The 25,767-nt window shown below is 47.4% G+C and overlaps 3 protein-coding genes across 8 annotated transcripts in view; 2 read left to right on the top strand and 1 right to left on the bottom strand.

Moving 5' to 3' along the window:
* The window catches only part of ZNF280C (zinc finger protein 280C), a 75,779-nt gene extending 66,613 nt beyond the window's left edge, over positions 1-9,166 (top strand). Inside the window, exons 23-26 of one of the 4 annotated variants that reach the window (XR_010406258.1) lie at positions 100-367; positions 3,958-4,029; positions 7,158-7,305; positions 9,030-9,166. The gene's annotated coding sequence lies outside the window, so the exon portion shown is untranslated. Of the gene's footprint in view, positions 1-99; positions 368-3,957; positions 4,030-5,646; positions 6,127-7,157; positions 7,306-8,370; positions 8,910-9,029 lie in introns of those variants that run through there. The other 3 variants (XR_010406256.1, XR_010406257.1, XR_010406259.1) reach the window with 3 other exon arrangements.
* RAB33A (RAB33A, member RAS oncogene family) lies at positions 8,907-20,160 on the bottom strand. Its single transcript, XM_045882501.3, has 2 exons — positions 18,888-20,160; positions 8,907-9,478 (listed from the first exon to the last, which is right to left on the bottom strand). Exons 1-2 carry the CDS (start codon positions 19,143-19,145, stop codon positions 9,023-9,025), a joined length of 714 nt encoding a protein of 237 aa, XP_045738457.1. The 5' UTR covers positions 19,146-20,160; the 3' UTR covers positions 8,907-9,022.
* A 3,484-nt stretch (positions 20,161-23,644) lies between these two features.
* The window catches only part of AIFM1 (apoptosis inducing factor mitochondria associated 1), a 32,965-nt gene continuing 30,842 nt past the window's right edge, over positions 23,645-25,767 (top strand). The window contains exon 1 of one of the 3 annotated variants that reach the window (XM_045882483.2): positions 23,645-23,882. In XM_045882483.2, coding sequence (XP_045738439.1) covers positions 23,777-23,882 — 106 coding nt within the window. In that variant the 5' untranslated portion in view covers positions 23,645-23,776. The remainder of the gene's footprint in view (positions 23,883-25,767) is intronic. The other 2 variants (XM_045882491.3, XM_064574563.1) reach the window with 2 other exon arrangements.

The following is a 25,767-nucleotide window of genomic DNA, read 5'->3' as shown; positions in this document are numbered from 1 at the left end:
GCATTAAGGTATTTTCCCTAAATTATACTGCCTTTCCCTTAACCACACCATGGTTCGCCTCACACTCAGACTCACACACCTCACTTCTCTGATTTTGAGATCCTTCTGCAGCCTCCCTCCTGTCGCTTTGTTATTCGACTCCCTGGAAAAGCTTGCTGTCCTCAACAACCTCGGAGAGGCTAAGGTGTATCTCTTCAATTGTTTGTAATCCTTCACACTAAAAATACCTATTTATCCATACCACCGTGATGTATGCTGGTGTCCATAGAGTTCAGCCTTGAAATAAGCCAGTCCTAGGTTTACATCGTGGTTTGTTGTGTAGCCTCAAACAAACTACCTCAAGGCTCGGCTTTCGCATCAGTGAAAGGTATGTAATGACGACTTTCTCACAAGTCTGCTTTAACAATTTGTGTGTGTGTGTGTGTGTGTGTGCGTGCGCGCGTAAGATCTGACACTGGCTTGACGGAAAGTAGGCAGTCGATAAATACTGCTGCTCCCACTACGACCACTCATGTTAGTGCTCTTCCTGCGGCTTCTGCTGTTACTGCTTCCGTTGCTGTTACTATTACCACTGCTGAGAGGAGACCCTGGAAGCTACTCATCAGTAGAATCTTCTTGACAGTTTTAGTGGCAGTCCATCAGCACTGTGGTTATCTGGAACCTTGTGTTGTAGTTCCCAGGTCTCGCAGTACATTCCTCCGAACTGCTGGGTGGATGATGTTTTATCACAGTGCTTCAGTTACATGCGGTGTAATTCTCCAACGTTGGAAATGAGTGTAGTTCTGTCTAAAGACTATGGAACGACACTGCCTTGTTGAAAACTAGTATAGAATCCAGTCTGCTTTGGAGAAAAACATTGTCTTTCGTGCTTAGAGAATCCTTTCCTTATGGGAGGCTTTTTAGTAATTATTACCAGGAATTCATTTTCAGGAATCTCGGCTACTTGTCCAGTACTATTAATTTTGTGGGAAAGTGTCATTGTAAATACCAACAGTAAAGCGGCCTTTCTTTTTGTAGGACTTGGAAATGATTAAGAAGTTCCCTTTTTTCAGAGGTTAAAGATAGTGTTACTCAGTCTTGGAATTGTTCTGTTTGCCCCTTATCTCCTTCCCCCCTCTCCATCTTCTCCAGTATATCTACCTGACTAATTATAATGCAGAAGAACATTTTAAGTTGTACAATTTTCTTTCTTGACAAAATTTTGAGAATTGAATGGGGTAATTCTATCTAGCAAATCTTCAGAGCCTTAGAGCATAAGAATTCTTTTTTTAAACATTTGTTTATTTGAGAGAGTATGCACGCACGCAAGTGGAGGGGAGGGGAAGAGGGAGAATCACAAGCAGACTCCCCGCTGAACATGGAGCCCTATGCCAGGCTCGATCCCACAACCCCAAGATCATGACCTGAGCTGAAACCAAGAGTCGGATGCCCAGCCAACTGAGCCACCCGGGCACCCCTGTAGCATAAGAAATCTTGAGTGAATCAGTAAGTATCTCAAGCTTAGAAAACTTAGGCTATTGAACCAGTTGTCTGATTGATTAAATCAAATGTCCTAAAGACCACAATGTGAAGTGATTTTAAAAGTTTATTTAGTTCTTTTGGTGACTTTCAAGTAGCTTTGTGGTCAAATTATTTCAATTCTGAATAATTTAAAAGAAGAATATATTCAATGCAGCTTTATTTTCAAAACTGAATGATCAGGAAAAACCTGAATGGTCTTCCATTTTCATTTCGTCCCGCTGCCCTTTATATCAGAGGAATTGAATAAGTATAATATACAAACTTTTTCCATAAACTACATTTCACATGTATTATCTTATCTTAGTTAAATCTTCAAAAAAATCCTGTAAAGATGATTTTCAATCCCATTTTACAGATGAGCAAACTGATTTCACTTGCCATTCGGAAAAAAGTATCAAGAAGTACTGACTTGTTCACATTACAGAAACATTATCCTCCCTGCCCTGGTTTTAGTCGAATCTGAGCATTCTCATTAATAAAAGATATGCACAATTTCAAAGCTGATTCTGATCTGTAGACAAATGAACAATCCTCATTCAGAGGCCTAAAACTGCATTATCTTCATAGGTGGCTTAAAATACATATGGACATTGAAAAAAAAAACTAATGCATGATCACACCGTTTGTTGTTCATAGTAATGGAAAGCTGGAAAGGATCTTAGAGGTCATTTCTTCCCATTTCAAATGGTGCAAGAAGGTCTTCTAAAATACCTCTTTTGAATGAAAACAGTTCCAATCGTTAGAGCCAGCCCATTCCTAGACTTTCCATCTCCCTATCCTGCCCTCCCATCCTAGGAGGACAGTTTGATCCTCGGTTGCCCACTCAGTCCCTGTCCCCAGGTTCTGGGCCTATAGCTGAGCTAATAGTGATTAAATCAGTTCAAGACCTGGCATCTAGCATCAACTCCCAACTCATCTACTACTTAGTCCTAAATGCAGCAGCGGTGGAGCCCTTAGTCTCAGGCCCAGGAACACATCCTCGTCTTGGGCTTAAGAGAAATAGAGAAGAGTAAGAGAAGTTAGCATTGTGACTAGCTCTGCAGTTAGACAGATCTTGGTCATACCCTGCTCCAACACTGGGCAGCATTTTGACCCTAGGCAAGCTACTTTGATCATTCCATGCCTCACAGGTTATTGTGAGGATTACACATGATAGTCCATGGGAAGCACATAACCGAATACTTGGTGCATAGTAAACAATGTTGGGCACCTGGGTGGCTCAGTCCATTAAACGTCTGCCTTTGGGTCGGGTCATGATCCCAGGGTTGTGGGATCGAGTCCCACATTGGGCTCCCTGCTCAGTGGGGAGTCTGCTTCTCCCTCTGCCCCTCCCCTCTGCTCGTGATCTCTCTCTCTCTCTCTCACACACTCTCTCTCAAATAAATAAAGTCTTTTTAAAAAGTTCGCTGCCGGGCGCCTGGGTGGCTCAGTTGGTTAGGCAACTGCCTTCGGCTCAGGTCATGATCCTGGAGTCCCGGGATCAAGTCCCACATCGGGCTCCCTGCTCGGCAGGGAGTCTGCTTCTCCCTCTGACCCTCCTCCCTCTCATGCTCTCTGTCTCTCATTCTCTCTCTCTCTCTCAAATAAATAAATAAAATCTTTAAAAAAAAAAGAATTAAAAAAAAAAGTTCGCTGCCATTAATGTTCTTTCAGTTAGAGGAATAGAGGTTGGAAACTAGGCTAGGTCTGATATTCTTCCCATCTAATGATCTCCCTGGAAGGATAGGCAAAACCACAATACCTGGGGTACATCCTCTTTATCTGAAGCATTGGGATTTCCACCTGGGATTGCTGGGTAAGGATCAGGTAGGCCAGATTTCTTATCCATGATTTTACCTGACGCTTCCTCCCGTACTTTAAGATTAAATGCAAAGGGTCACGGTACTTACTTTGTCACTAGGGAAGGGATTAAGTACCAACTATAGAGTCAGCTCAGGTCTTGAGGTCTGTTTCTCAGTCTTTCTCAACTGGTGTAGAGGAATATTCTTGTGCCCTCAATAGTATCTCCTAAGACTCTCAGGCTTCCTTACCCACCCAGCTTCAAAATCTAGCTCCCTGGGCAGGTGAGGTGCTTCACAATGTCTCTGCTCCCTCCTTGCTGCCATGCTAGTAGTTCCTACCAGGGTCTGCAGATTTCCCTGAGCAGAGGTGAGCCCTAGTGATTCGGTAGAGGTAGCTTACTTCGTAGAGTAACCCTTACCGTGAGATCTCCTCTCTTAACAAATTGTAGGTGTTCTTACCACACACACGAAAAAAGGGCACAAAGGAACTTGGAGGTGATGGATATGTTTATTACCTTGATTGTGGTAATGATTTTATGGGTATATGCCTATGTCCAAACTCATCACATTGTATAAACTAAATAAGTTCAGTTTTTTTATGTATCGATTATACCTCAATAAAGCTATTTTTTTTTTTAATTAGTAACCCTTCTAGTTTCAGGTGTCTAAGTGCCCAAACTGGGACCAGGAGTAGCTTCTTCTGTACAGCCTTCCAACCAAGGAAATGGTCAGTACCAGTCAGAAAAACTCCTACTGGTGAACACTTTCCAACCGTCATGAATTTTAACCAGCAGAGGGCACACAGCAGACGTGCAATCTCTATTGAATTATCAAGCTGTGTCTTGCGTGGGGTGGTCTTCACGCAGCTGGGTTCCATGGTTGCCCAGATCACTAGTTTTGAAGCTCTGGCTTGGGAAAGGTAGTTTCTGATTTGAAAGTTCATCAGGAAGCCTGGGGACGCCCAGCTACCCAGAGAGAGAGAGCATGTGCCAGAGAGAAGAGACCTGGGAGGCACATGAGAACCAACTATGGACATTTTAAAAATACAGATTCCTGAGCTCTGCCCCCATGCTCCAAAATGGTGGCTCATGATGCTAAAACTTTCCACTGGCTTCCCACTGCACTTAAATAAAACCCTAGCCAGTAGACTTGGCCTTGCCTACTGTCTGGAGCCGCTAATCTAAGGGTATTTCTGGGACCCCTATCTCGGTCCTGCTGCCCCAGCTCCAGTTGTTAGGGTCGTGGATATTCAAGGGGACTTGGAGTCAGAACAAGATTTGAAAGCAGTGGAGCTTAGACCAGTCCTTCCAAAGGGAGCAAGGCCTCTCCCAGTGCGGGGGATGAGGGATGGTGAGTGGAGGAGAGCCTGTAAATTAAGGCAGTGACTCTGTCCCCTCAGGTGTTACAAGAGGCTAATCATTGACCTCTTTCTGCATCTGCTACTCGAAGTTGCTAGAGAAGCTGAGCCTTGCTCTCCAGGGAGCTCTCAGCACATCTCCACACTCTCCATCCCCACCCCACACTCAGGGTGGGCTGCAGTCAGTTTCACTTGGTGGGCTTCTCCAGCTACTCTGGGCTGGGTATCCCTCCTGGGCACTGCTCTAGGTGGTGGTGCTCAGAACAGCATCTGGTCTTGGGCTCTTTGACTGAAGGATCCTGCTGAGACAGTCCTCAGCCTCAGTGAACTTGGCCAAAGCAAGTCAGCAGGCTGAATCTGGAGGCCTGAGCAAATGCAAGATACTGGGAGAGGGATAGTTCGTGGGGCAACGGGGGGGGACCAGTGACAATATCCTACAGCCCCACAGGCTGAGCAGCAGAATCCAGCTGTCTGTGTGGTTCCCAGCTGTTGTCCAAAGGCAGGGATATCTTGGGACTCCTTTGGCTCAGAGCTGACAATTCTGTCAGCCACTTGGGCTTCTTGCAGAGACCTGATCAGGGCATCCCATTCAAGAAGGAATGTTCCCATTCTGGCCTCCTGGATATTGAATGACCTGCTTGCCAAACCCCCATGGGTCAGGGGGACCAGCTCTATTGAACCTGTAATCCCTGCAAGGGTTCTGGAGCTTGGAACTAGCTAGAAAGACAGTATAATATCACTGAAAGAGCCTAGACTGAAGTTAAGACAAATCTCGCTTAGCCACTTACTATATCGGACAAGTCACTAAATCTGTCAGCACATTTATATTCATATATGTAAAATGGAAATCATTATCCCCACCTCATAGGGTTGAGGGAGCATTAAATGAGCTAGGGAAGGAATGTAGTGTTTTACTATAGGGCCTGGCATATAATAGGCATTCAAATGTTGGTAGTTATTTCTCTGGGTTCTGTCTCTGTCACACAGGTGAAGATTCAAGGGCATAGCTCCAAAAAGTAAAGAGGAGCTGTAGAGGAGACATCCTGGCCATCATGGATCATTCCAGAGACATAGTGAGGCTGAATGAGAGGCCTAGAAGCACCTCACTTCACTTGATTCTCTCTGCTCCTCACCACCCTCACAACAACCAGGGTGTCATGGTTCTCTGGCCTCCTGAGTCCCCTCCCTCTGGTTGCATTCTAGGAACAGCCCATTCCCAAATCTTTTTGCTCAATCTAATGGAGGCCTGAGTGCCATTGTGCCACCCTGCTGATGCCAGCAGAAAGTTCTAGGGCTGGGAGACTGGGTGAAGCCCGGAGGTTCTCAGGATTCTCTGTTCCCAGGTACTTGAGGGAGAGCAGTGTTATTACTGCAGGTAAGGACAGGATCACGAAGGTGAGGCTCAGAGGACAGAGGCAGGTAGGATTGGTGAGTGCCTGCTAGTCACTGCAAAATTACCAGAGCCTTGGCAGGACCAAAAGATGATAGTCTTGGGGAAGGTCAGAGTCTGGTTTTTGTTTTGTTTTTTAAAGATTTTATTTATTTATTTGACAGCGAGAGAGACACAGCGAGAAAGGGAACACAAGCAGGGGGAGTGGGAGAGGGAGAAGCAGGCTCCCTGCCGAGCAGGGAGCCCGATGCGGGGCTCGATCCCAGGACCCTGGGATCATGACCTGAGCCGAAGGCAGACGCTTAACCAACTGAGCCACCCAGGTGCCCCCAGAGTCTGGTTTTTAAGATGGGGGCCAGCCAGCATGGAAATGACAGCCCTGAGGCCCACACTCAGGAGTTACCCAGGAAGGGTGTCTATTCCTCTCAGAGGAGCTAAGAAAAGTAGAGGCTTTTCCCTCTTTCTTGCTGGTCAGCAAGCCTTCTGAATCTTTCCAAAGGTTACTGAGTCTAGATGATGCTAAAACTTTCCACTGGCTTCCCACTGCACTTAAATAAAACCCTAGCCAGTAGACCTGGCCTTACCTACTTCTCAACCCCACCTCCCATATTTCCCCCCTTGCTCACACTAGCCTCTTGGTTGTTCCTCAAACGCACCAACCTCACTTCTGCCTCAGGGCCTTGGCATTTGCTCTTTCCTCTGCTCGGGGTTCTCTTTCTGATCTTACCCCTGGTTGCTTTTCTTCATTCGGGTCTCAGCTCAAATGTTATCTCTTCAAATGTATCTTTTGTGTTCACTTTATCTAATATATTGCTCTCCTGCCCCCTCCCTCACTTTCTATCCATTTACCGTTTTATGGCCCTCAGAGTCCTTACTGCTCTCAAATTCTCTCATATGGATCTCATTTCTTGTTTAGTGCCTATCTCCTTTATGAGAGCAGAATTTTATATTGTTCACCTCCATATCCCGAGGGCTTAGCACAGTGGCTCATAGTAGATGCTCAGTAAATGTTTGTTGAATGCCTAAAAGGTGTCAGAGGCAATTCAGGTCTAGAAGAGGCAATCCTGATTAGAGGACTTAGAAGGTTGTTATCTTGACCCTGTTACAGCAGAGAAGGTCCCTGACCAAGACAGGCCAGGACGCAGACTGAAATGTACCCACTAGAATGGACGAGCATACCTGCGGCCACTGAGAGATGATCCAGCCCTGCAGCCAGGTCAAGAGCCAAAAGACCACAATAGCAGGTCGTGTCCCAGGTAAGGAGTCAGCATCTCAAGTCTGAGACAAGGCCCAAGGTTATTCTGCTGGGGAGAAGCATAGCAACAGGGGTTTCGGCAGACAGTTCGCCAACAGACAACAGGCTCCCAGCCCCTTGGGTGAGATTCAAGGGCAGGGCATTGGGTGGGGACAACTTGTAAGAAAACACAGCCCTAACCAGGGTATTAGGCAGGTTCCAAAGACAGATCCAGGCAGAAGCCAAGTGATGAAAACCAGACTGGGGGCTGGGACTCAGCTTGAGGCCAGGTGGGGGGTGGGATGGGGATGGGGTGGGGAGTTAGCCAGTTCTAGAGGAAGAAGGTTTTAGGGACAACTAGGCAGGACCGGACAGGCTACTTGTTTGGGTGGGAAGCACATCTGGTAGTATTACCTTTCGCTGGGGTGACGGGGAGGAGGACAGGGGACAGACCTGAATTCACCTGGCAGAGGAAAGTGCTCAGGGCTCGTCTGCCTGGGACCCTCTTTCTGTGGGCTTCTGACAAGAGAGCAGCCTTAAGGAGCACCCTCAAAACAAAGAAATCCATCTGGGGCTATTGTAGCTCTGCCTTCATAACCACTCTTAGTTGCTTTAACAATTGGACAGGGGGCTTTCACATCCATAGGACCAGACATTTAAGAAATACCTACAGGACTCCTGCTGGAGAGCCACCAAAAACTCCCAGTGACTCAAAGAGCAACAAACTGTCCTGCCTCTTGTACAGGCCTCCTTATCCTCAACTCCCCACTAGGGCTGCTCAGCTCTTGTCTTTTCACTCAACCCCCAAGGTCAATCCTGCCTCCCTACTTTGGCCCACCCCCCTCCTCTTTACCACTCCAAATGTAACACTATTCAACATACAAAATAAGGTCAGTTATTTTTCAGTGACTCCTCCCTAATGTTGAGTACATAACGCTCTCAATTCCCATGGCACAGACTCGAACTTGGTGATGTCATTGTCTAATTTTCGTTCACAAGTGGTTTCAGTGTGTACATTGTTCCCACAAGATCAGAGGGTCTTTGAACATAGGGGACAAATCCTCTTCTTGCTATGTTTCCTCCATAGGACCCAGCAAGGATCTGGGGGCATAACAGATTGTTGGCTTGAGTCTTACCCTCTTCAAGAAACACCACTCTGGGTATCAGAGACTGCATGGTGAAACATGGGAAGCAGGATTTAACTACTTTGGAAGCCAACTGAGCCCCTTGGGAAACTTATACTTTTTATTTTTAAGCTTTGGGAAATAAGGAGAGAGCCACCTACTCTCGACATCCAGGGAACCTAGGAAATATTTGTGAGTCAACATCTCCTTTCAAGATTTCTCTATCCTCCACCTCCATTGGCACCCTAGAAAAACATGTCTGGCCTGTATCCCACCCCCTTTGGGTGTTTCTGCCCACTGATGACACTGAGTTAACAGAAAGAATTAGTCCTGAAGAAGTGACTCAAATGATTCAGGTGGCATAGAAGGCTGGTAGGGAGTGTGCCTTGGCAAAGTGTACCACTCTAGGAGGGCAGGCTGCTCTTCTACTCAGCACAATCAGAAATGTCTTCTTGGAGGAAAGCAAGACATGAAGGCATGTGATAATCTATACAAATTTTATTTTAATATCAATTTTTATGGAAACAAGCAAGTGTCAGCGTTACGCAGGCACAGAAAAAAAAGGGAAAGAAAAAACTCCAGTAATAATGGATCTTGTATTTACACCATTTGGTTTCAACAGGGACAGGAAGTTTTACTGTTAGCTTCCTGTGGGAACTCCAGTTTCTGCATCTTCCCCTGCTGCCTCTCAGCATCACGATAGAGCAGGGATTTCTGAGCCTTTAATCGGCAAGCCAGGCACATGAAAATTGACTCCACGTTCTGGCTCTCTTTGGGGTCCTTGGCTGAAGTCTCAAACAAGAGCATGTTGTGGGCATCGGCAAATTTCAGGGCTAAGTTGGAGGGCACCTGGATCTGTTCCCTCAAGTCACACTTGTTGCCCACAAGCACTTTGGGGACTAGTGGGGGCACGGCATGCCCATTGCATTCTTGGATCCACATCTTGAGGTTGGTGAAGGATGTCATCTTGGTGACGTCATAGACAAAGACCACTGCATGCACATTGCGGTAGTAATGCTCGACCATGCTTTTGCGGAAGCGTTCCTGACCTGCTGTGTCCCACACCTGAACCTGGAAGATACAAAACCCGTATCTGGAGTCAGAAAAGGAAACAAGAATGCATAGGAGAAAACTTGATTCTGTGATCTTATAAAAAACGTGGTGAGAGGGATGCCTAGGTGGCTCAGTCAGGTAAGCGTCTGCCTTCGGCTCAGGTCACGATCCCAGGATCCTGGGATCCAGTCCCGCACTGGGCTCCCTGCTCAGCGAGGAGCCTGCTTCCCCTCTGCCTGCCGCTCTCCCTGCTTGTGCGCTCATTCATTCTCTCTCTCTCTGACAAATAAATAAATAAATTTTAAAATCTTCAAAAAACAGGGGCGCCTGGGTGGCTCAGTCGTTGAGCATCTGCCTTCGGTGCTGGTCGTGATCCCAGGGTCCTGGGATCGAGCCCCACATTGGGCTCCCTGGTCAGCGGGGAGCCTGCTTCTTCCTCTCCCACTCCCCCTGCTTGTGTTCCCGCTCTCGCTGTGTCTCTCTCGCTGTCAAATAAATAAATAAAATCTTGAAAAAAATAAAAGTAAAATCTTCAAAAAACAAAAATGTGGTGAGAAGCCCTGACACAGACTGGCAGAGTGGACTTATCAAAGTATAGAGAGAGGTTTCTCTCAGGGATGTAAAATATTTCTTAAAATTTTTAGTTGAAAATCTTGAGTCAAAAAATCTTGGGGGCACCTGGGTGGCTCAGTTGGTTAAGCATCTGCCTTTGGCTCAGGTCATGATCCCAGGGTCCTGGGACTGAGCCCCACGTTAGGGTCCTGGGATTGAGCCCCACGTTAGGCTCCCTGCTCAGTGGGACCCTGCTTCTCCCTCTCTCTGCCGCTCCCCTTGCTTGTACTCTCTCTCTCTCTCTCTGTCAAATAAATAAATCTTTTTTAAAAAATCTTAAGGCTTTTAGTTGAAAAATTAATGTAAATTGGTGAACTTTTCTGGAGGGCGATTTGGCAATATTATTAAGAACCTTAAAAATATTCAAAATTCTTCAAGTCTGTAATCTCACTTCCAGAAAGCTATATAAAATAGAGATGTGGTCAAAATTCTGTACAAAGGTCTTAATTGCAGTATTATTTATACTTTTTTAAAAACAGGAAATAACCTAAAATATCAGTAAGAGAACAGCTAAAATGAATGTACATATCTATACAATGGACTATTATGCAGACATTAAAAATAATGTTTTCAAAGAGGAAATTCTCATAAAGTATCAGGAAGAGGGGCGCCTGGGTGGCTCAGTCGTTGGGCGTCTGCCTTCGGCTCAGGTCATGATCCCAGGGTCCTGGAATCGAGCCCCACATCAGGCTCCCTGCTCAGCGGGAAGCCTGCTTCTCCCTCTCCCGCTCCCCCTGCTTGTGTTCCCTCTCTTGCTGTGTTTCTCTCTGTGAAATAAATAAATAAATAATCTTAAAAAAAAAAAAGTATCAGGAAGTAAAAAAGCAGGATACAGAATCTTTCATATACTATGGTCCCAATTTTTCAGAAAAATATTAAACATAGATATATGCCTAGGAAAGACTGGAAGCGTACGTACCAGGAGATTAATGGTTATTTATGGGCCATGGGCTATAGATGGTATTTATTTTCTTTCTTTTTTGTATTTTCCAAATTTTCTACTATAAACATATATCATTTTGTCTTGCATTCTTTGCATGACTTTTTAAAGAAAATGAAATTAGTGTTAAAAGTCTCATCTTTTAGCTTATTTTAAGTTCACTTTTTTGGTATGTAAAAGGCAATTTAGCTCACTGGATTTTTCTTCTGCATCTCAGCTTTTAGGATAAAGGCCAAATTATGAAGGAAAAATGCTGATATCAGTAACATATACAAAGATGCAACTCCCAAGGGATACCCTGGAGTCGACACACATTCAGCCCCATCTACTTCCCTTTATACATCCAAAGTCTTGGACAAGAGAAATTCATAATCAGAATGATGGTCCCAAGGCCCTATACAATTCTCAGTTATCAAAGAAAATTGGATTATGGTCACTAATTGACTACTACAGCTCTTTAAAACCAAGTATAGCCTTTATTTGGAGTTAGCAGTCAGTGAGTATCTGGTAAATATAATTGAATCTCTTTGCTGAGTGAAGATCTTACAGGGCCCCAGAGTCCTCATCATTCTGAACATCAATTTTCATTGTCCAGGCTCCCTTTCATCTCCTCTAGGGACAGGACTGCCACATTCCTTTGGCACAATTGTCAGATTCACCCCTTCTTCTATTTTTTTTTAAAGATTTTATTTATTTATTTGAGAGAGAGAGAATGAGAGACAGAGAGCACGAGAGGGAAGAGGGCAGAGGGAGAAGCAGACCCCCTGCCGAGCAGGGAGCCCGATGCGGGACTTGATCCCGGGACTCCAGGATCATGACCTGAGCCGAAAGCAGTCGCTTAACCAACTGAGCCACCCAGGCACCCCCCCTTCTTCTATTTTGATTTTCATGTCCCTAGGCCAGACCCTCCTCTCCTCACTGCTGGACTACAGCAGAGTCTTTTTGATTCTAGAAGTCTCCACTCCACCCAGCCTGGTTTCAGACTGCTCGGCTACACCCGGTTTGTTCCCTCGTGCTAGTCCATCCTTCCCCAGCAGAATTGGGTGCCCCCTCATTGCCCTATCTGAGTCTCACCCATCCTTCAAGGCTCAGCTCACATCTGCCTTCTTCCTAAAACTCCATTTTTCTCCAACTTCTCTTAAATTCTCTTTCCTTAAAACTTTCTATTGCACTTTGAGTCTGTACCACACCATTTATTTTTTTAAAGATTTTGAGGGGAGGAGAGAGAGAATGAGCAGGGGGGAGGGGCAGGGGGAAAGGGAGAAGCAGGCTTCTGGCTGAGCAGGGAGCCCGACACAGGGCTCAGTCCCAGGACCCCAAGACCACGACCTGAGCCAAAGGCAGACCCTTAACCGACTGCGCCACCCAGGTGCCCCTGTACCACACCACTTAGAATATATGATTTGTTCTCTAGTTATTTAATCAGTGCTCTTGGCATTTCTCCAGCCAAACTTGTAAGCAGTTCTTTTTCTGCATCAGATCACTTGTCACCATGGTTGCCACCACCACCATCATCATCATCATCATCATCATCAAAAAGCAGTACTGGCCTGAGCCACCAAAACTACAAGCAGTCTGGCATCCTACATATCTGCCAAGGCGATTTCAGAGAGAACATTCGATTTTGGTTACGCAGAAAAACATAAGTCCTTGAACACTGATTTGCGTCAGAAAGCAGAGACAGAAAAGATTTCATTTCTTCCCCCTCGCCAGTGCTCTGAGCAGGGAGGAAGGGAGAGCGGGCGAGGAAAGGGATGGAGGTCAGTGGGAAGAGAGCGGGTATAGCACAAGAATATCATTACCACTTGGCTCCCCACCCCCACCCTCCAGTAGTCCTAACTCCTGCCTCTGAGCAAGGCTGAATCCCTACCAGCCCTCAGGCATGTGGCAGATGCTTTAACACCATGAGCTCAGAACTCTAAAAATACCTGCCACTAGCAGGAACACGGGTGGGAGTGTGTGAGGTGTTTGGGGCTGAGTAGGTTGGCTGTTTGGCTTTTCTTTGGCTTCAGAATTGTATACACCATCCAAACTGCCGGAGCTGTGGGGGAAAGACCCTTTCTGCTGTAGACCTCCTCTGCCTTTCCAATGCCATGGGGAGCCCTGAAGCTTTTGTCTGGAGGCTCAGAATTTAAACTGTAACCCTGCTCCCGTTCTAGCTCCTTATAAACCCCACCTTGAAGTTCTTTGCACCCCTCTCTGTGGACAGCAGTGAGCCAGGAAACAGGCTGCTCACAGCAGAAAATCAGAATGGATGGTTTGGCCTCAGAGCCATCACAAAGGGAGAGCACAGCAGTCGGTTCACTGCACACAAATGACCTCATTTTGTTTGGGGGTTTGGTGTCCCTGTTCTTAGCATCCTCCCAAACCCACGATCCCTGCCAGACAGTGAAAGCATCTCCTTCCGCTTTCCAGCTGGTACTCCTCTCATCCATTCTTCCTTTCCTGTGGGCCCTGCATCCACACAGTAGCCAGGGGTGCTGACTGCCCCTTAGCCACCTACTTGCTCCCCAGATCCTCTATTCTCTCCAAGGGCTAGTGGGGGCATAGAGGAAGCAAACCAACTTGGATACAAACCTCAGCACAATCACGTGCTATTACTAGTCAGGTGTCCTTAGGCAAGTTACTTACTCTATCTTCAGTGTCCTCCCCTGCAAACTGAGGATAACCTCAGCAGTCTTGTGGGGATGCTGTAAGCATTAGCGTTCCTTATAAGTACAGGACACAGCGCCTAATGCGCACTCTCCCTTCCTCCCTGGCCCGAAACCTCCACCATCAAGTCTGGCCTGACAACTAATTGAGCAGGTGCTGTGGGAAATGCAGCAGCAGTAGCCTTGGAATTGAGAGACCTGGGTTCCAGCTCCTCTACTTAGTAGCGGAGTAAATGACTAGGCAAATTAAATAACACACAAGAAAGAGCTTTTGCAAAATATAAGTGTTCTGCAAGAGCTAGTTGTTGCCATTGTCTCAGAAGGCCCATCAGCTGTCCTGGTAGCACTGGTCCTTGGATCCACTGGTTCTCCTCCTGGAAAGCCCAGAAAGCTTGGCTTCTTGATGATGGGCGAGAGCCAAAGCTAAGGCAGTCACTGGGGAGGGGGAGAAGAGAGTAAAGCCAGCAACATGCCATGGGTGGCTGGGGGCAGGCCCAAAGGGACAGGGGGTCCTGTCCTATTGGAGGAGGGTCGAGGGGCAGAGTGTGGGGAGCTGCCAAAGACAAATCTAGTTTTTTAAACCATTTTCCTGGGGCTACCGCTGCCTGAGCAAGTTTCAGCAAGTCCCCCACCCCTGCACGTGCTCTTAGCTGACATGGGTATTTCTTTTCCCTGGGGAACATATCTGGCAACTTTCTATAGATGAATGTCCTTTTGTTGGAGGCCGGTGGGGGAGGGTAGAAATAGAAAAAGGGAGACAAATACATCTGTAACCTTCGGAGGATGCCCGAATGGATGATGGAAAAAGTCTAAAACAAATCTTTTTTCAACTAGCTGGACTGTCCCATCTGCGTCTAAGATACACACGCATTCACACAAGACGCTGACACAGAGAATGGCAAAGGAGGACAGAGACAAAGAGAAACTCACGTGCAGAAAGAGAGGCAGCAAGGCCGACAGAGAAACACACACTAAGAGATAATTAGCCATTAAGCGAACTGGCAGAAGATGGAAGCTCAGAAGCCCTAAGGAAGACATGATGTCATTCTGACTGCAGGCAGCTTCTGAGGGAACACTTAGCTCAGCCTCCATCCACTCAGTAATGTAACACAGGAAGGTGTTGGTCCAAGTGCTCAGCAGAGGAAGAGAGTCCACAGTCCTGGGCAGCACCTGCCCACGGCCATGGCTGACCTGCAGTTCGCCCCTGGTCTGGAGGGCTGGGGCAGAGGGGGTGCCCAGCTGTCGGGGGGAGAACCAAACTAGACAGGAGCAGGGGTAAATTCCATGAGAATTTACAAAGAATGGCTCAAAAATTAGTTCTGAGCCTCCCCTCTCTTACCTCCTCCATCCGCCCCCCCCCCCACTCCTATCTGGCATTTTTCAGTGCTTTTGGGCTGTGGCAAGCTCAGTATGATTGAGCTAAACCTGTAGGAGATGGACACATCCTGTCCTTAAAGGCTCATGTCAGGAAGACCTGTCATCTTTCCTATATGATGCCCCTCGTGTCCCTGTCACAGGTAACTGCATGGGTTGGGCACACCATGGGACTAGCCCAAATTGCCAGGGAAGAGCACTGGCCAGGGAATGGGGAGACCTGAGCGGTAGGCCTGTCCCTGTGTGATCTTGGGCAAGTCACCTTCCCTCTCCAAGCCTCAGTTTCCTCTCTGTTAAATGAGGACACTGGGTTAGAGATTCTTTAAGGTCTCTTCCATCTCTGAACATTCTCCGATTCTCCACATCCAAAGGGAGACAGTCAAGGTGCAAAAAGTAAAACCCAGGCACTCAACTCAGTGTCTGGGGTGCAGTTGAAGGAGACATCTTGAAGGCTCCTGAGTTCCAGGGCTATAACCCCGGGTCCCTGGCCTAGAAGAGCCCACAAGGCTGGCTGCCCCGCCTGCTACCCACCCCTGAGCACACTGCCCGGGGGCCAGAGATTGCCCCCCCAAGAGCAGAGAGCCGCGGTAAAGAGCATGGGCTCTGAATCTACGTGGAAATCCGGACCCTGTCCCAGGGAAGGCAGGGTAGTGAGACAGAGGAGTGCTTGGGCTCAAGGGTCAAAGACGGGAGCTCAGATCCAAGTGCCTTTAGGCAAATTATTTAACCTACCTTTGATCTCCGTATCTATAAAATAGGAATGATAATAACAGTCCGATTTGCATAGGGCAGCTGTGAAGATCAAATTAGATAGTGCATGCAAAGCACCTAGCCCGGGCTCTTGGTTTAATCAATAAATAGCAGTTATTATTATTATTGTTGTTGTTGTCTACTCATTGGAAGCTTTCCTGGATGTTCATGTTAACCAGGAAACACTGGATTATAAATGTTGTGATCGGGAGGGGGCGGGGATACATGATTGGAGACACCAAATGGGGCTTTGAAGCCCTAGAGATGGCCCTGGTAATTAAGAGAGTAGCCCCCAATCCAATAACACAGTCCCCCATCCCCCTGCAGGGGCCCGGTGAGGCAGCCCAGCAGAGGCCACACCCTGTTCCGGGGCCGGGGAAGAGCTTGCCCAGACCTCTCCACCCTGGCCCTGTGGGGGCTGGCACTCCTATCGCTGGCTGTGGTCTAGGGCCACTTCAGCCTGTCACCCTGGACTTCTCTCCCTCCCCCGAAGGGAGAAGCCTTCAGCAGTCACCTCGCAGGGATTCGGCATTTGTTCCCTGAAAAACGCCCAGCCGGCGGGAGTGTTGGGCAAAATCGCCTCCCCTCTAGATCCGGAGCTAGCTGCTGCGCGGCCACCTTCCCACAGACACGCCGCTCTCGCCTGCTGCCTTGGGCCCCCGAGCTGCAGCAGCTTCACAAGAGGCAGGGTCACCCTCTCGCCGCCCCCACCCCGCACCCTGAACTCCTTCAGAATCTGCACTCAGAAGGCCCCTCGGGGAGCAGTGTCACAAGGCTCTGCCCTCTCGAAAATATCATCTTCCAAAAAAAGCCTGTATTAAGCACTTATCGGCACATGGTGTTGTGCTGAGCTCTGTTTCTGGTGAGTCACACTGTCACAGGCTCTGCCCTCTGGGAAAAAGTCTGGAATCTTTGGCAAAGACTGTAAAATCCAGTTTCGCTAAGTACTGGGGTGTTAGAAGGGAAGGAGTCTTCTAAAAATTTCCCCAAGGCCATTGGGCAGTGGCCCTCTTCCACTTGTTTTTCCCTCCCATTTCCCACTTTCTGGCTTCCTCCTCTCCTCTCCTCCTGTCCTCTCTCCTCCCTCCTTCCCCAAACTCCCAAACGCTTCTTTTTCCTCCATATGAATTTCAGGTGGACTTATTTCCCCTCTTTTAAATCCAGAGAACTCTTTGGCTCAATGGGACACTTGATTTTAAGCAAGCAATAGCATTAAGCATTAAGGCCTTTGAGGGTTGAAGAGCACATCCGTAAGTATATTCCCACTTTGCATTAAAAAAAGGCATGTTTTAGAAATTCCAGAATCTTACAACCTTGCATGAAAGAAGTTTGACACACAAGAGAAAGTCCAAAGCAAGTAAACCTCAACATAAGAGCCCTAGAAAAGGATAGAGACGGATAGCTACTTTTAACTTAAAAAGGAAATGTAGCAATTCCCCTCAAAATGCAAGGAACAAAAAGGTCACTATTTCAAAACAGTGCCCTATCTTCCTGACCCTGGGACTCACTTGTTCTCCAGAGCTCTCCCTTACCAGGACTGAGCTGCCCATCTTCCTGACGTCTAGTGCCTTGGCCCAGTCTCTGAAGCCATTTTAACACATTCATCCAAGAAATAATAATAATAAAAATAAAATAAAACACCTTCATTTTAATAATCAAGGAATCCGGAGTTGTGCACAGTTCAGAGTGTTTCATTCTTCTCCACTACTCAGCCCTTCTCTCCACTTCACCCAGAAGAGGGGCCTTGGGGTCCTTTGGGCTCTTTGACCAGCAAGGGGGAGGCTGACCTTCACCCGACAGGGTCAGACCATAGCCTCGAGAAAAGCCCAGCTGTGGGCCTAGGGGAGTTGGCCTTTAGTGCCCAGTGCCTTTTGAGGTGCATTCCTGCCCCTCATCCTGTCCCCTGTGCTCCCCTGACACATGAAGCTGCCCTTGTCATGTCCTCCTTCTGCACATAGAAATATTTCTGCACATTGAACTATTTCTGTCCTATTGGGTTTCTACCTTTTTTTTTTTTTTTTAAGATTTTATTTCTTTATTTGACAGAGAGAGCCACAGCGAGAGAGGGAACACAAGCAGAGGGAGTGGGAGAGGGAGAAGCAGGCTCCCCACTGAGCAGGGAGCCCAATGCGGGGCTCGATCCCAGGATCCTGGGATCAGGACCTGAGCCGAAGGCAGACGCTCAACGACTGAGCCACCCAGGCGCCCTGGGTTTCTACCTTATCTGAACTAAAGTGAGCATAAATGGTCAGACAAGATTATCTGTACTTAGCCTATTTGATAAATAAACTGATGAGGGGGGAGGAGCAAGACACTTTTCCTTGGCCTCCAGATAAGTTGCTCTGCATTTTTACGAAGGCCTACTGAAGACAATACCAACAGAATGAGTAATGAAGCAGTTCATTCATTAGGTATCGCAGACAAATAAAGAAGAGACCATTGGAGAGAGACTGCTTCAAGAGAACAAGTTTGTCTCTTATGCAGGGCTGGTGTGTGACCCTGTCTCAATTGCTTTAAAAGGGCTCATGGCTTTGTGCCAGAACCACCCCCACTTCACCCCTATTCCACCTCAGCCCTAAGCTTAACCATAAGCCATAATTTAAAATAAAGCTCTTTTCATTCACTATGGATTTCCATCTTTTCCCCCTCTCTAATGCCTCAGGGCTAAGCCCAAGTGGGTTCTTGCAGCCCATTCATACCCAAGAGGCAGAAGAGACCCCAGGATGTGTAAAGTGCTTTGGGATCTATCCCACGGACCAGGACCAAGAGATGCCTCATTCCTCCCTCTGCCCACAGGTGCCATGCTCCTGGCTCAGGGTCAAGGATGGGATCAGACAGGCTTTTCCTGTGGCAGATGTCAGGCAGGGGCAAAGGGCAGGACTGTAACCACTCCCGCCAGCCCTAAAAAGCAAAACAAAACGGGTGAGGTGGGAACCAGGCCACTGAGAGAAGCGAAAGGGAATGAGGAGGTGCCGAGGGTCTTGGGCTCGGCAAGCGGCCACACGGCCACGCGCTGGACGTTTACAACCACTAGAGCGATGCCTCGGGCGAGGCCCCCCTCCCAGATCCCTCCCTTCCCGGACCTGACCGTCTGGATCACCTTGATCTTCTCGCCCTCGATTTCCACGGTCTTCTCCCTGAAGTCCACGCCAATGGTGGCCTCAGTCTTGTCCGGGAAGGTCCCCCCGCAGAAGCGGAAGGTCAGGCAGGTCTTGCCCACGTTGGAGTCCCCAATCACGATGATTTTGAAGATGCGAATCTGCACGTACTGGTCCAGCGACGAGTCGAGCTCCAAGGACGCCAGGCCAGCGGCCGAGGCGGGCTGCAGGCTCCCATGGCCCAGGATGGGCTGCGCCATCTCCCCCAGACCGGACCCGGGCCCCAACCCCCCTCGAGGGCTCCACACAAAGAAAACGGCCACGTTAGTGCGCTCGAGGCGAGCGAGCTTTGTGCGTGTGAGTGTGTGCGTGTCTGTGAGTGTATGTCCGCGCGTGTGTGCGTGCGCCGGCAACGTGTGCGCGCGCGCGTGAAGGGGGTGCCTCTCTCCCCAGGCCCCCCTCCTCCGCCAGCGCACCCTCCTTGCCGCTCCGAGGCACCGACACAAAAGCCGGCGAGCCGGAGAGAGATGGAGGAGAGTGAGCCGGCCGCGAGCCTCCTCCTTCTGCCTGCGCCCTCGGACCGGACGCTCGGGCAGGCGGTCCTACAGCACTCCCCAAGCGGCTGCCGCCGCCGCGCCGTTGCCTAGACCCTCCCCTGCCTGGACCCCGGGGACACACCGGAGGGAGGAAGCCTAAAGAGGGAAGGGAGGGGGTGAGGAGAGCGGCACACGCCGCCCCGGGAAGGTCTTCCTTTCTCCTTGCCCCCGTTTATTTTATAGGTTGCGGGCTCCCCGCCCCCACGTTCTCGGAGCGCGCGGGGTCAGTGGGCAGGGAGCACAGCTGGAGAGGACAAAGAGAGCTGCACCGTAAGGCATCTCTGGACCACTTCGGCCCCGGAGCGACACGACTCGGAGGGGGGTGGGGAGGGGCAGAGATACCTCTTTCACCTCCCGCGCCTCCTCGGCCCCCTCCCAAGCCTTGGGATAAAGGGATGCTCTGTCTTATTGAGTAAGCAGGTGCACTCGCGCGCCCCACGGAGCCGGGGAGGGCGCTGCCAAGACATGCCTTGGGTTGTGGGGGCCCGCGCAGCTGACAGGAGGGAGCCGGGGGCACGGGATGTGCGTGTGTAGGGGGAGTTACTGTCTCTGTCACCGACTTGCCAGATGTAGGGGGCCGCGTGCCAGGCGCCAACCTCCCCTCATCACACCACGAGCACCCATCCTCTGAATGTTCAGGAGAGCGGCCTCCATTGGCTGTCGCAGTCGGTTGTGTTTGGCTGGCCAATGGGGAAGGCCCGCCGCCGGAGAGGGCCAAACGGGGGGTAGGAGAAGGGGGGAAGCTAGTGGTGGCAGCGCCAGCCAAAGGGAACCTTGTTTTCGGGGCTAACCATTACTGACCCAGGTGGAGGGATCTTGGGACACGGCATAAGCCTCACAGTGTCTCCCATATGATATAATGTCCATATAATCATAAGTCCTTTCAGAATGGTGGAGTTTCGAAAGGAATTGGAAACCCCTAGGAGGGTTCACCCCTCTGCAACTGAATGTAGAACAAAGTGGTTGAGTCTAATTTGCCAGAAGCCTAGATTATGCTTGGAAGATGATAAATGAACAGAACTTTCTTACGGTATTAGGGGGCAGCTTCCCAAAGCTTACTAAGCATCACGCATCTTGGTGGAGACCTGTATTCCTTCTCTTGAGGATGATTCAGGTTCAGAATTTGCTTGTTTGAAATCACCTTTACTGAGGTACAATTCACATACAATAAAATGCACCCATTTTGTTTGCTTTTAAGACTTTATCCCTCCTCTCACACATTTCACAGGCTAAGGCAAGGCAATATTGACATATGTCAGTAGCACCCACATATGAGTTACTTGCTAATGCCATCGAAGTCAGGGATTCCAGCGGTGCACATGAGCTGCCATCTTATTTGTGTGCGAGGCTGAGCGGCAGAAGAGACAAACGTGACCAAGTCCATTCCCACTATGAGAAGAACAATTCAGTGAATCGGTGATAGATCTGTAAGCAAGTTGGAATGTGACCGCTCAGCCAAGTCCAAGTTACTCAAAATGGCTGGGAAAACTTGGGGGTCTTCTGTTAATAAGCTGTTTAGCTGAGTTAGCAGATATACTTACAGCTAACTCTTTTCCAAAATATGTGAGTTACCCATTTCTAAAACCCTAGATTATACTATTCACTATTAAAACCATCTCGAGGATTTAATCTTAAGTGGCTAATCCAAGGTCATCATTATGAATACCAATTATTATGGTACAGTGTGAATAGCAATCTTCACTGTACAGTATTTTGGCTTTTTGATTGGCTGATGTCTAAGTATAGTTTGCTGCATCATTCTCCTCTGTATTTGTGATGCTCCTGGTGATCATTATCTACAGAAGAGTAGTTACAAAAGTGGGAGTAACTATTAATTAGGCATACCCAGTACGTAGAGTGAAAAGAAGCCAACTCACAGTCAGAATCAATGCTAACTTTCTGAGAGATACAAAAAACATTACATCCACATGAGATTATTTAGATGTGTGCTTCCAGCAAAAACTTGTCACTCTCAGAGTTTATATTATAGCTTTAAGGTAGAAACACTCATTTCTGGAAATATGGTATCTCAAAATGGGCACCATGCCCTAATAAAAAGTGCTTGTTACCTCTGTGGGGTGAGATTTTGGGGAAATTTTCACTTATATCTTTGGAGTTAGTTTGTTGTGTGTTTATTGCTTTTGCAAAAAACATGATGAAATATAATTTTTAATTAGAGATTTTTTTTAAAGTACCTCATTGCATCTATTGCAAAAAAAAAAATGTGCTATACAGCACCTGTTCTTTGTGTTAATTGTGCATCACTAAATGATTGTCTTTCAAATATACCCAGCCATTTTCATAGGCACCTGATCATCATGATTTTGACTGTGTTTTCCAAAGCCTCTTTCCCCAACAGATATGATTAATTTTGTATTCCATGTTTATTATTGTTATTGGCTTTTAGAAATAGTAAGAAATATCAATGTCTGTAAGGCCTTTAATATATTAAGTACATATAAATAATTTTACCCTATTGTGAAATTGATATTTTCAGTATTTATCCCTCAAAGCAGCCCTAGGTAAAAAGTCACCCATTGCCTGCGCTTCTGAACATTAAGGGAACCCTGGACCTTTTTCACCCAATTAAGACTGCTTCCTGAGTTAAACTTCCTAAAACGAGGTCTTGTGATTTCATTCTCTATCCCTATTCCACTAGAAAAAAAACTTCATCACCTACAAGATTAGGGCCAAATTCTTTTGCCAAGTCAGCTCTGGCCCCAGAATATTAACCTGTCCTTATCTAATTCCTAGTATATATTCTTTGTCATTGTCCCCCAGAAATGTGCTGGGGTTTGTTTCTTTGTTTTACACCTCTAAGCCTTTTAAACAGCATGGTGCTTCCTCTAAGATACTTGACAAATATTAGCTCATTTAATCTTCATAACAACAACCCTAGGAGATTGGTAGATGAGGAAAGTGAGGCACAGTTAAGTGACCTGCCCAAGTGGTAGAGCCAGGATTCAACCTGGGTGAGACTGGATCCAAAGTCAAGGGGTGCTCAACCACTAAAAATATTACCTTTGGTCCCAATGTATTCACCATCTGAAATGTCATTCCTCCTCCTCCACTGTCTATTTGAATTTTACTATACATCCCTCCAGACAAAGCTCAAGTAACACTTGCATGAAGTCTTTCCTTAGCTACTCCATCCTATTCACTTTTCTCTTGCTCTGGCACTGAAGGAGACATTCCATATTATTTAAATGATAGTATGTGTCATCTCCCCAACTAGTGACCACTTCCTATACTTTCCACATGCTCCAGAGCCCCTTTCATAATATAGTCCAAGTGGCAAGTACTCATTATACACTTGTTAAATGAATATGTAACCCCAAACTTTGAAAAAGACCTATGTTTATGTTTTGCAAACAGTCAAAAAATTTATTTCCAACTTAGCTTACATTTGGGAGAGTCAAAACACCTATTTACACTCAGCCCCTCACCCTACTCCTCCCGCAACTCGAAAGTCCTGCTTAGCATTTCTCTGCAAAGCACAAACTCTTTTTGCCAGCATCCTTGCTCTCAAGCACAGAAGCCATAATAGTAGGAGATTATCCGCAGCACCTGGTACAGCACCTAGGAATAGAATTGCACAATATAAAAACGACATGGGGAAAGAGAGCACGGAATGATTACTTCTCCTAGAAAAAGGGGCTGGGTGGGAAAGTGCCAGCAATTTGTAAAAGACGGAAGTCCACTCCGAATCTGGTAAGCCAGGTGCTCTGGCTCGGACCTTATGGAAAGACTGGAAGTGGAATACAGCCAGAGAATCAGGAAGGCTTAGTACCGAGTGGTAGCCTAGGACAGGAGAACAAAATGCGGTGCTACGGTGCTCACGCTTTGTGAGGTACTGTTATCTGTTCCCGCCATCGACACAGCGGCAGCACCGGCCACAACCGCCAGGCAAAGAGGCCCCACGACTCCCTCCTTTGGAAACTCGCTCAGCGGACATTGCCACCAACCCGAGGAAACCTGCGAACACCCGCTGCCGCGGTCTTTGCAACAGTGTGGGCAGCCAGGCGCATGCGCAAATCTCTAGCCGTACGAGCCAATCGCAATGCGGCGCTGAGTATTACGCCTGCGCAGTAGGCCTCCAGCCGCGTTTCCCCTTCCCCTGCTCTAGCAGGCCAGTTTAACTGTCCAATGCCCTCCCGGAGCTGGAAGGAGGAGCCTGCGTATAGTGCGTGTGAGGGGAGCGGGGGGGGGAACCGGCCGGGGCCCACCGTGTTTGACCGGTCGGTGGGTCAGTGAGAAGAAAGGAAAGGAGGAGGTACAGAGTAGCGGTTGCCGAAATGTTCCGGTGTGGAAGCCTGGCAGCAGGTGCATTCAAGCAGAAGCTGGCGCCCTTGGTGCGGACAGTGTGCGTCCGAGGCCCGAGGCAGCGGAACCGGCTCCCAGGTGACTGACCCATTCCAGGCAACCCTGACCTCGCAGACCAAGGGCCTGGGTTCCATAGGCTCCCTGGGCCTGGTAGTCCTCCCCCTGCCTCCTCCCTGGGAAAACCTTAACCCACTCACAGCCGCGTGAATTTTGAATTGGCGGGATCCAAACCATGAGTTTCGCAAGCCGTGCCGACCTGACCTTCAAGGGATTTGAACTCAGTAGTCCGCTTGAGGCCTTTTCCTGGGAGGGTTTGCCGTTCAGGGATAACAGAACAGCTGGCTGTTTGGTATTGTCCAATACCACCTCCAGGCCACCCCCAGTCCGCCTTTTTAGAGCAATGAGGTCAAGTAGACTTTGTCATTTACCGATTGTGAGACTTGAAACACGGCATTAAGCCCGATGCTTTAGTTCCTTCTGTAAATGAGGATATTACCTGTTCTACTTTCCAAATCCCAGATGAGATCCATAGATTCGAGTGCCCAGTGAAAGAGAAACAGTGCAGTTCAAGTAAGGAGTCAGTCGGTTGTGCGCCAGACAACAGGAGAGTCGGCCCAGAATTAATTTGAAATGTCTGGTCCATGTAATTCTTGGTGGTCTTTAATGCTTCAAAGAAACAGTTTGCAGAGCGCATTGTATTTGCTCTCCGTGAAGTTGTTTCATCAGATTTTAGAGCTGGAAGGGATTTTGTGGTAAAGTTCAACCCACTCACTTTATAGATAATAAACGGAGACACAAGAGAGGTGAAATTATTTGCCCAAGGTCACATACCTAATTAATAGGTAGAGCAAAGGATACTTTGCCATCTCTAGGCCACTAATCCACTTGCCACAACTCCACATGCTTCCTAAATTTTGACCTCAAAAGGTTAAGAATGCATCCGATTCCCCTTTAGCCCACTGTGCATGAGATATCCATGAACTTATCTGAGCATGTCTTGAGCTTGCTCATTTTCAAACTGCACAACTTAATGGGGATAATGAATTATCCACCTGTAGGAGGTGCTGGGTTTTTTTTTTTTTTAATCTATTTTTGAATGACCACCTGGGGACATTCACATTTGCAATGTCAGAAGTTATCCTTGAGGCCTTTCCAATGTGGAACCACCTTCTGGGTGCTTTAAAAATATAATGTGGAAAATATTTCCCTTAGAGTGTTTGCAAATGTGCATTTGAACAGTTTTCCCAGTTGCTATGCCTCAAGAAAACATTTCCTAATTTGTGTATCTGAGGACATATCCTAAAACAAATTGCTCTTGGAACTTAAAAACCTCTGCCTTAGCTTTTAAACTAATATCCCATCTATGGTGTCATCTGTATGGGTTTTATGCATTGAAATGATAGTGCTCTATGTAAGCTGTACAGAAATTTACACAGAAACTTAGGTAAGCTGAAGATTTTCATCCATACTAGCCTTTCAAACTTTGTGTACTTATTTTGCTTACAACTCACAACTTTTACCAGCACTCTGAAGTCTAACCAAAAGTTCTCATTTAAATAAGTATGGATTTTTAAAGTTAAATTGATTTTTTAGATATTTGAAGATGTTTGGTGATATTAGAACTACTGAAAAGTACAGACTCAAAATGGTTTTTTCCATTGCATGATTTTGTTTGGAGGCAGTCTGCTGTAGAATATATTCTGACTTCTTGACATACCCATCCATCTCTTTGTATACACTTAATCTTTGTCCTTTGGCCAAGCACCACAGTACATCATATGCCTTTAGAAATGGGCAGGGTGGGGTTACAATTTCAAAAAGAAATGATTCTGTCATTTTAGGAATTAACCCTGTTTTGTAGCTTGATTACTAATTGCTTATAATCTGATTTCTTTTTCACATCGTAGCAACTGCTCTATGTTTTTGCGTAGATAGGAGAGAGGCGCTCTTTGTTTATATGCCA

Source organism: Mirounga angustirostris, unplaced genomic scaffold (genome assembly GCF_029215605.1).
Source record: "Mirounga angustirostris isolate CCGP_5_RB_7025 unplaced genomic scaffold, mMirAng1.0.hap1 SCAF_11, whole genome shotgun sequence".
NCBI classification, from domain to species: Eukaryota; Metazoa; Chordata; class Mammalia; order Carnivora; family Phocidae; genus Mirounga; species Mirounga angustirostris.
Note: the sequence above shows the minus strand (reverse complement) of the source record. Positions and strands in the feature narration are given on the sequence as shown.

Bases quoted from the DNA above. Each gene is read 5' to 3' on its own strand.
- RAB33A (XM_045882501.3), bottom strand. From the start codon at position 19,145: ATGGCGCAGCCCATCCTGGGCCATGGGAGCCTGCAGCCCGCCTCGGCC. The intron at 9,479-18,887 runs GTGATCCAGACG...TGTATCTTCCAG, and splicing joins TCGAGGGCGAGAAGATCAAG to GTTCAGGTGTGGGACACAGC.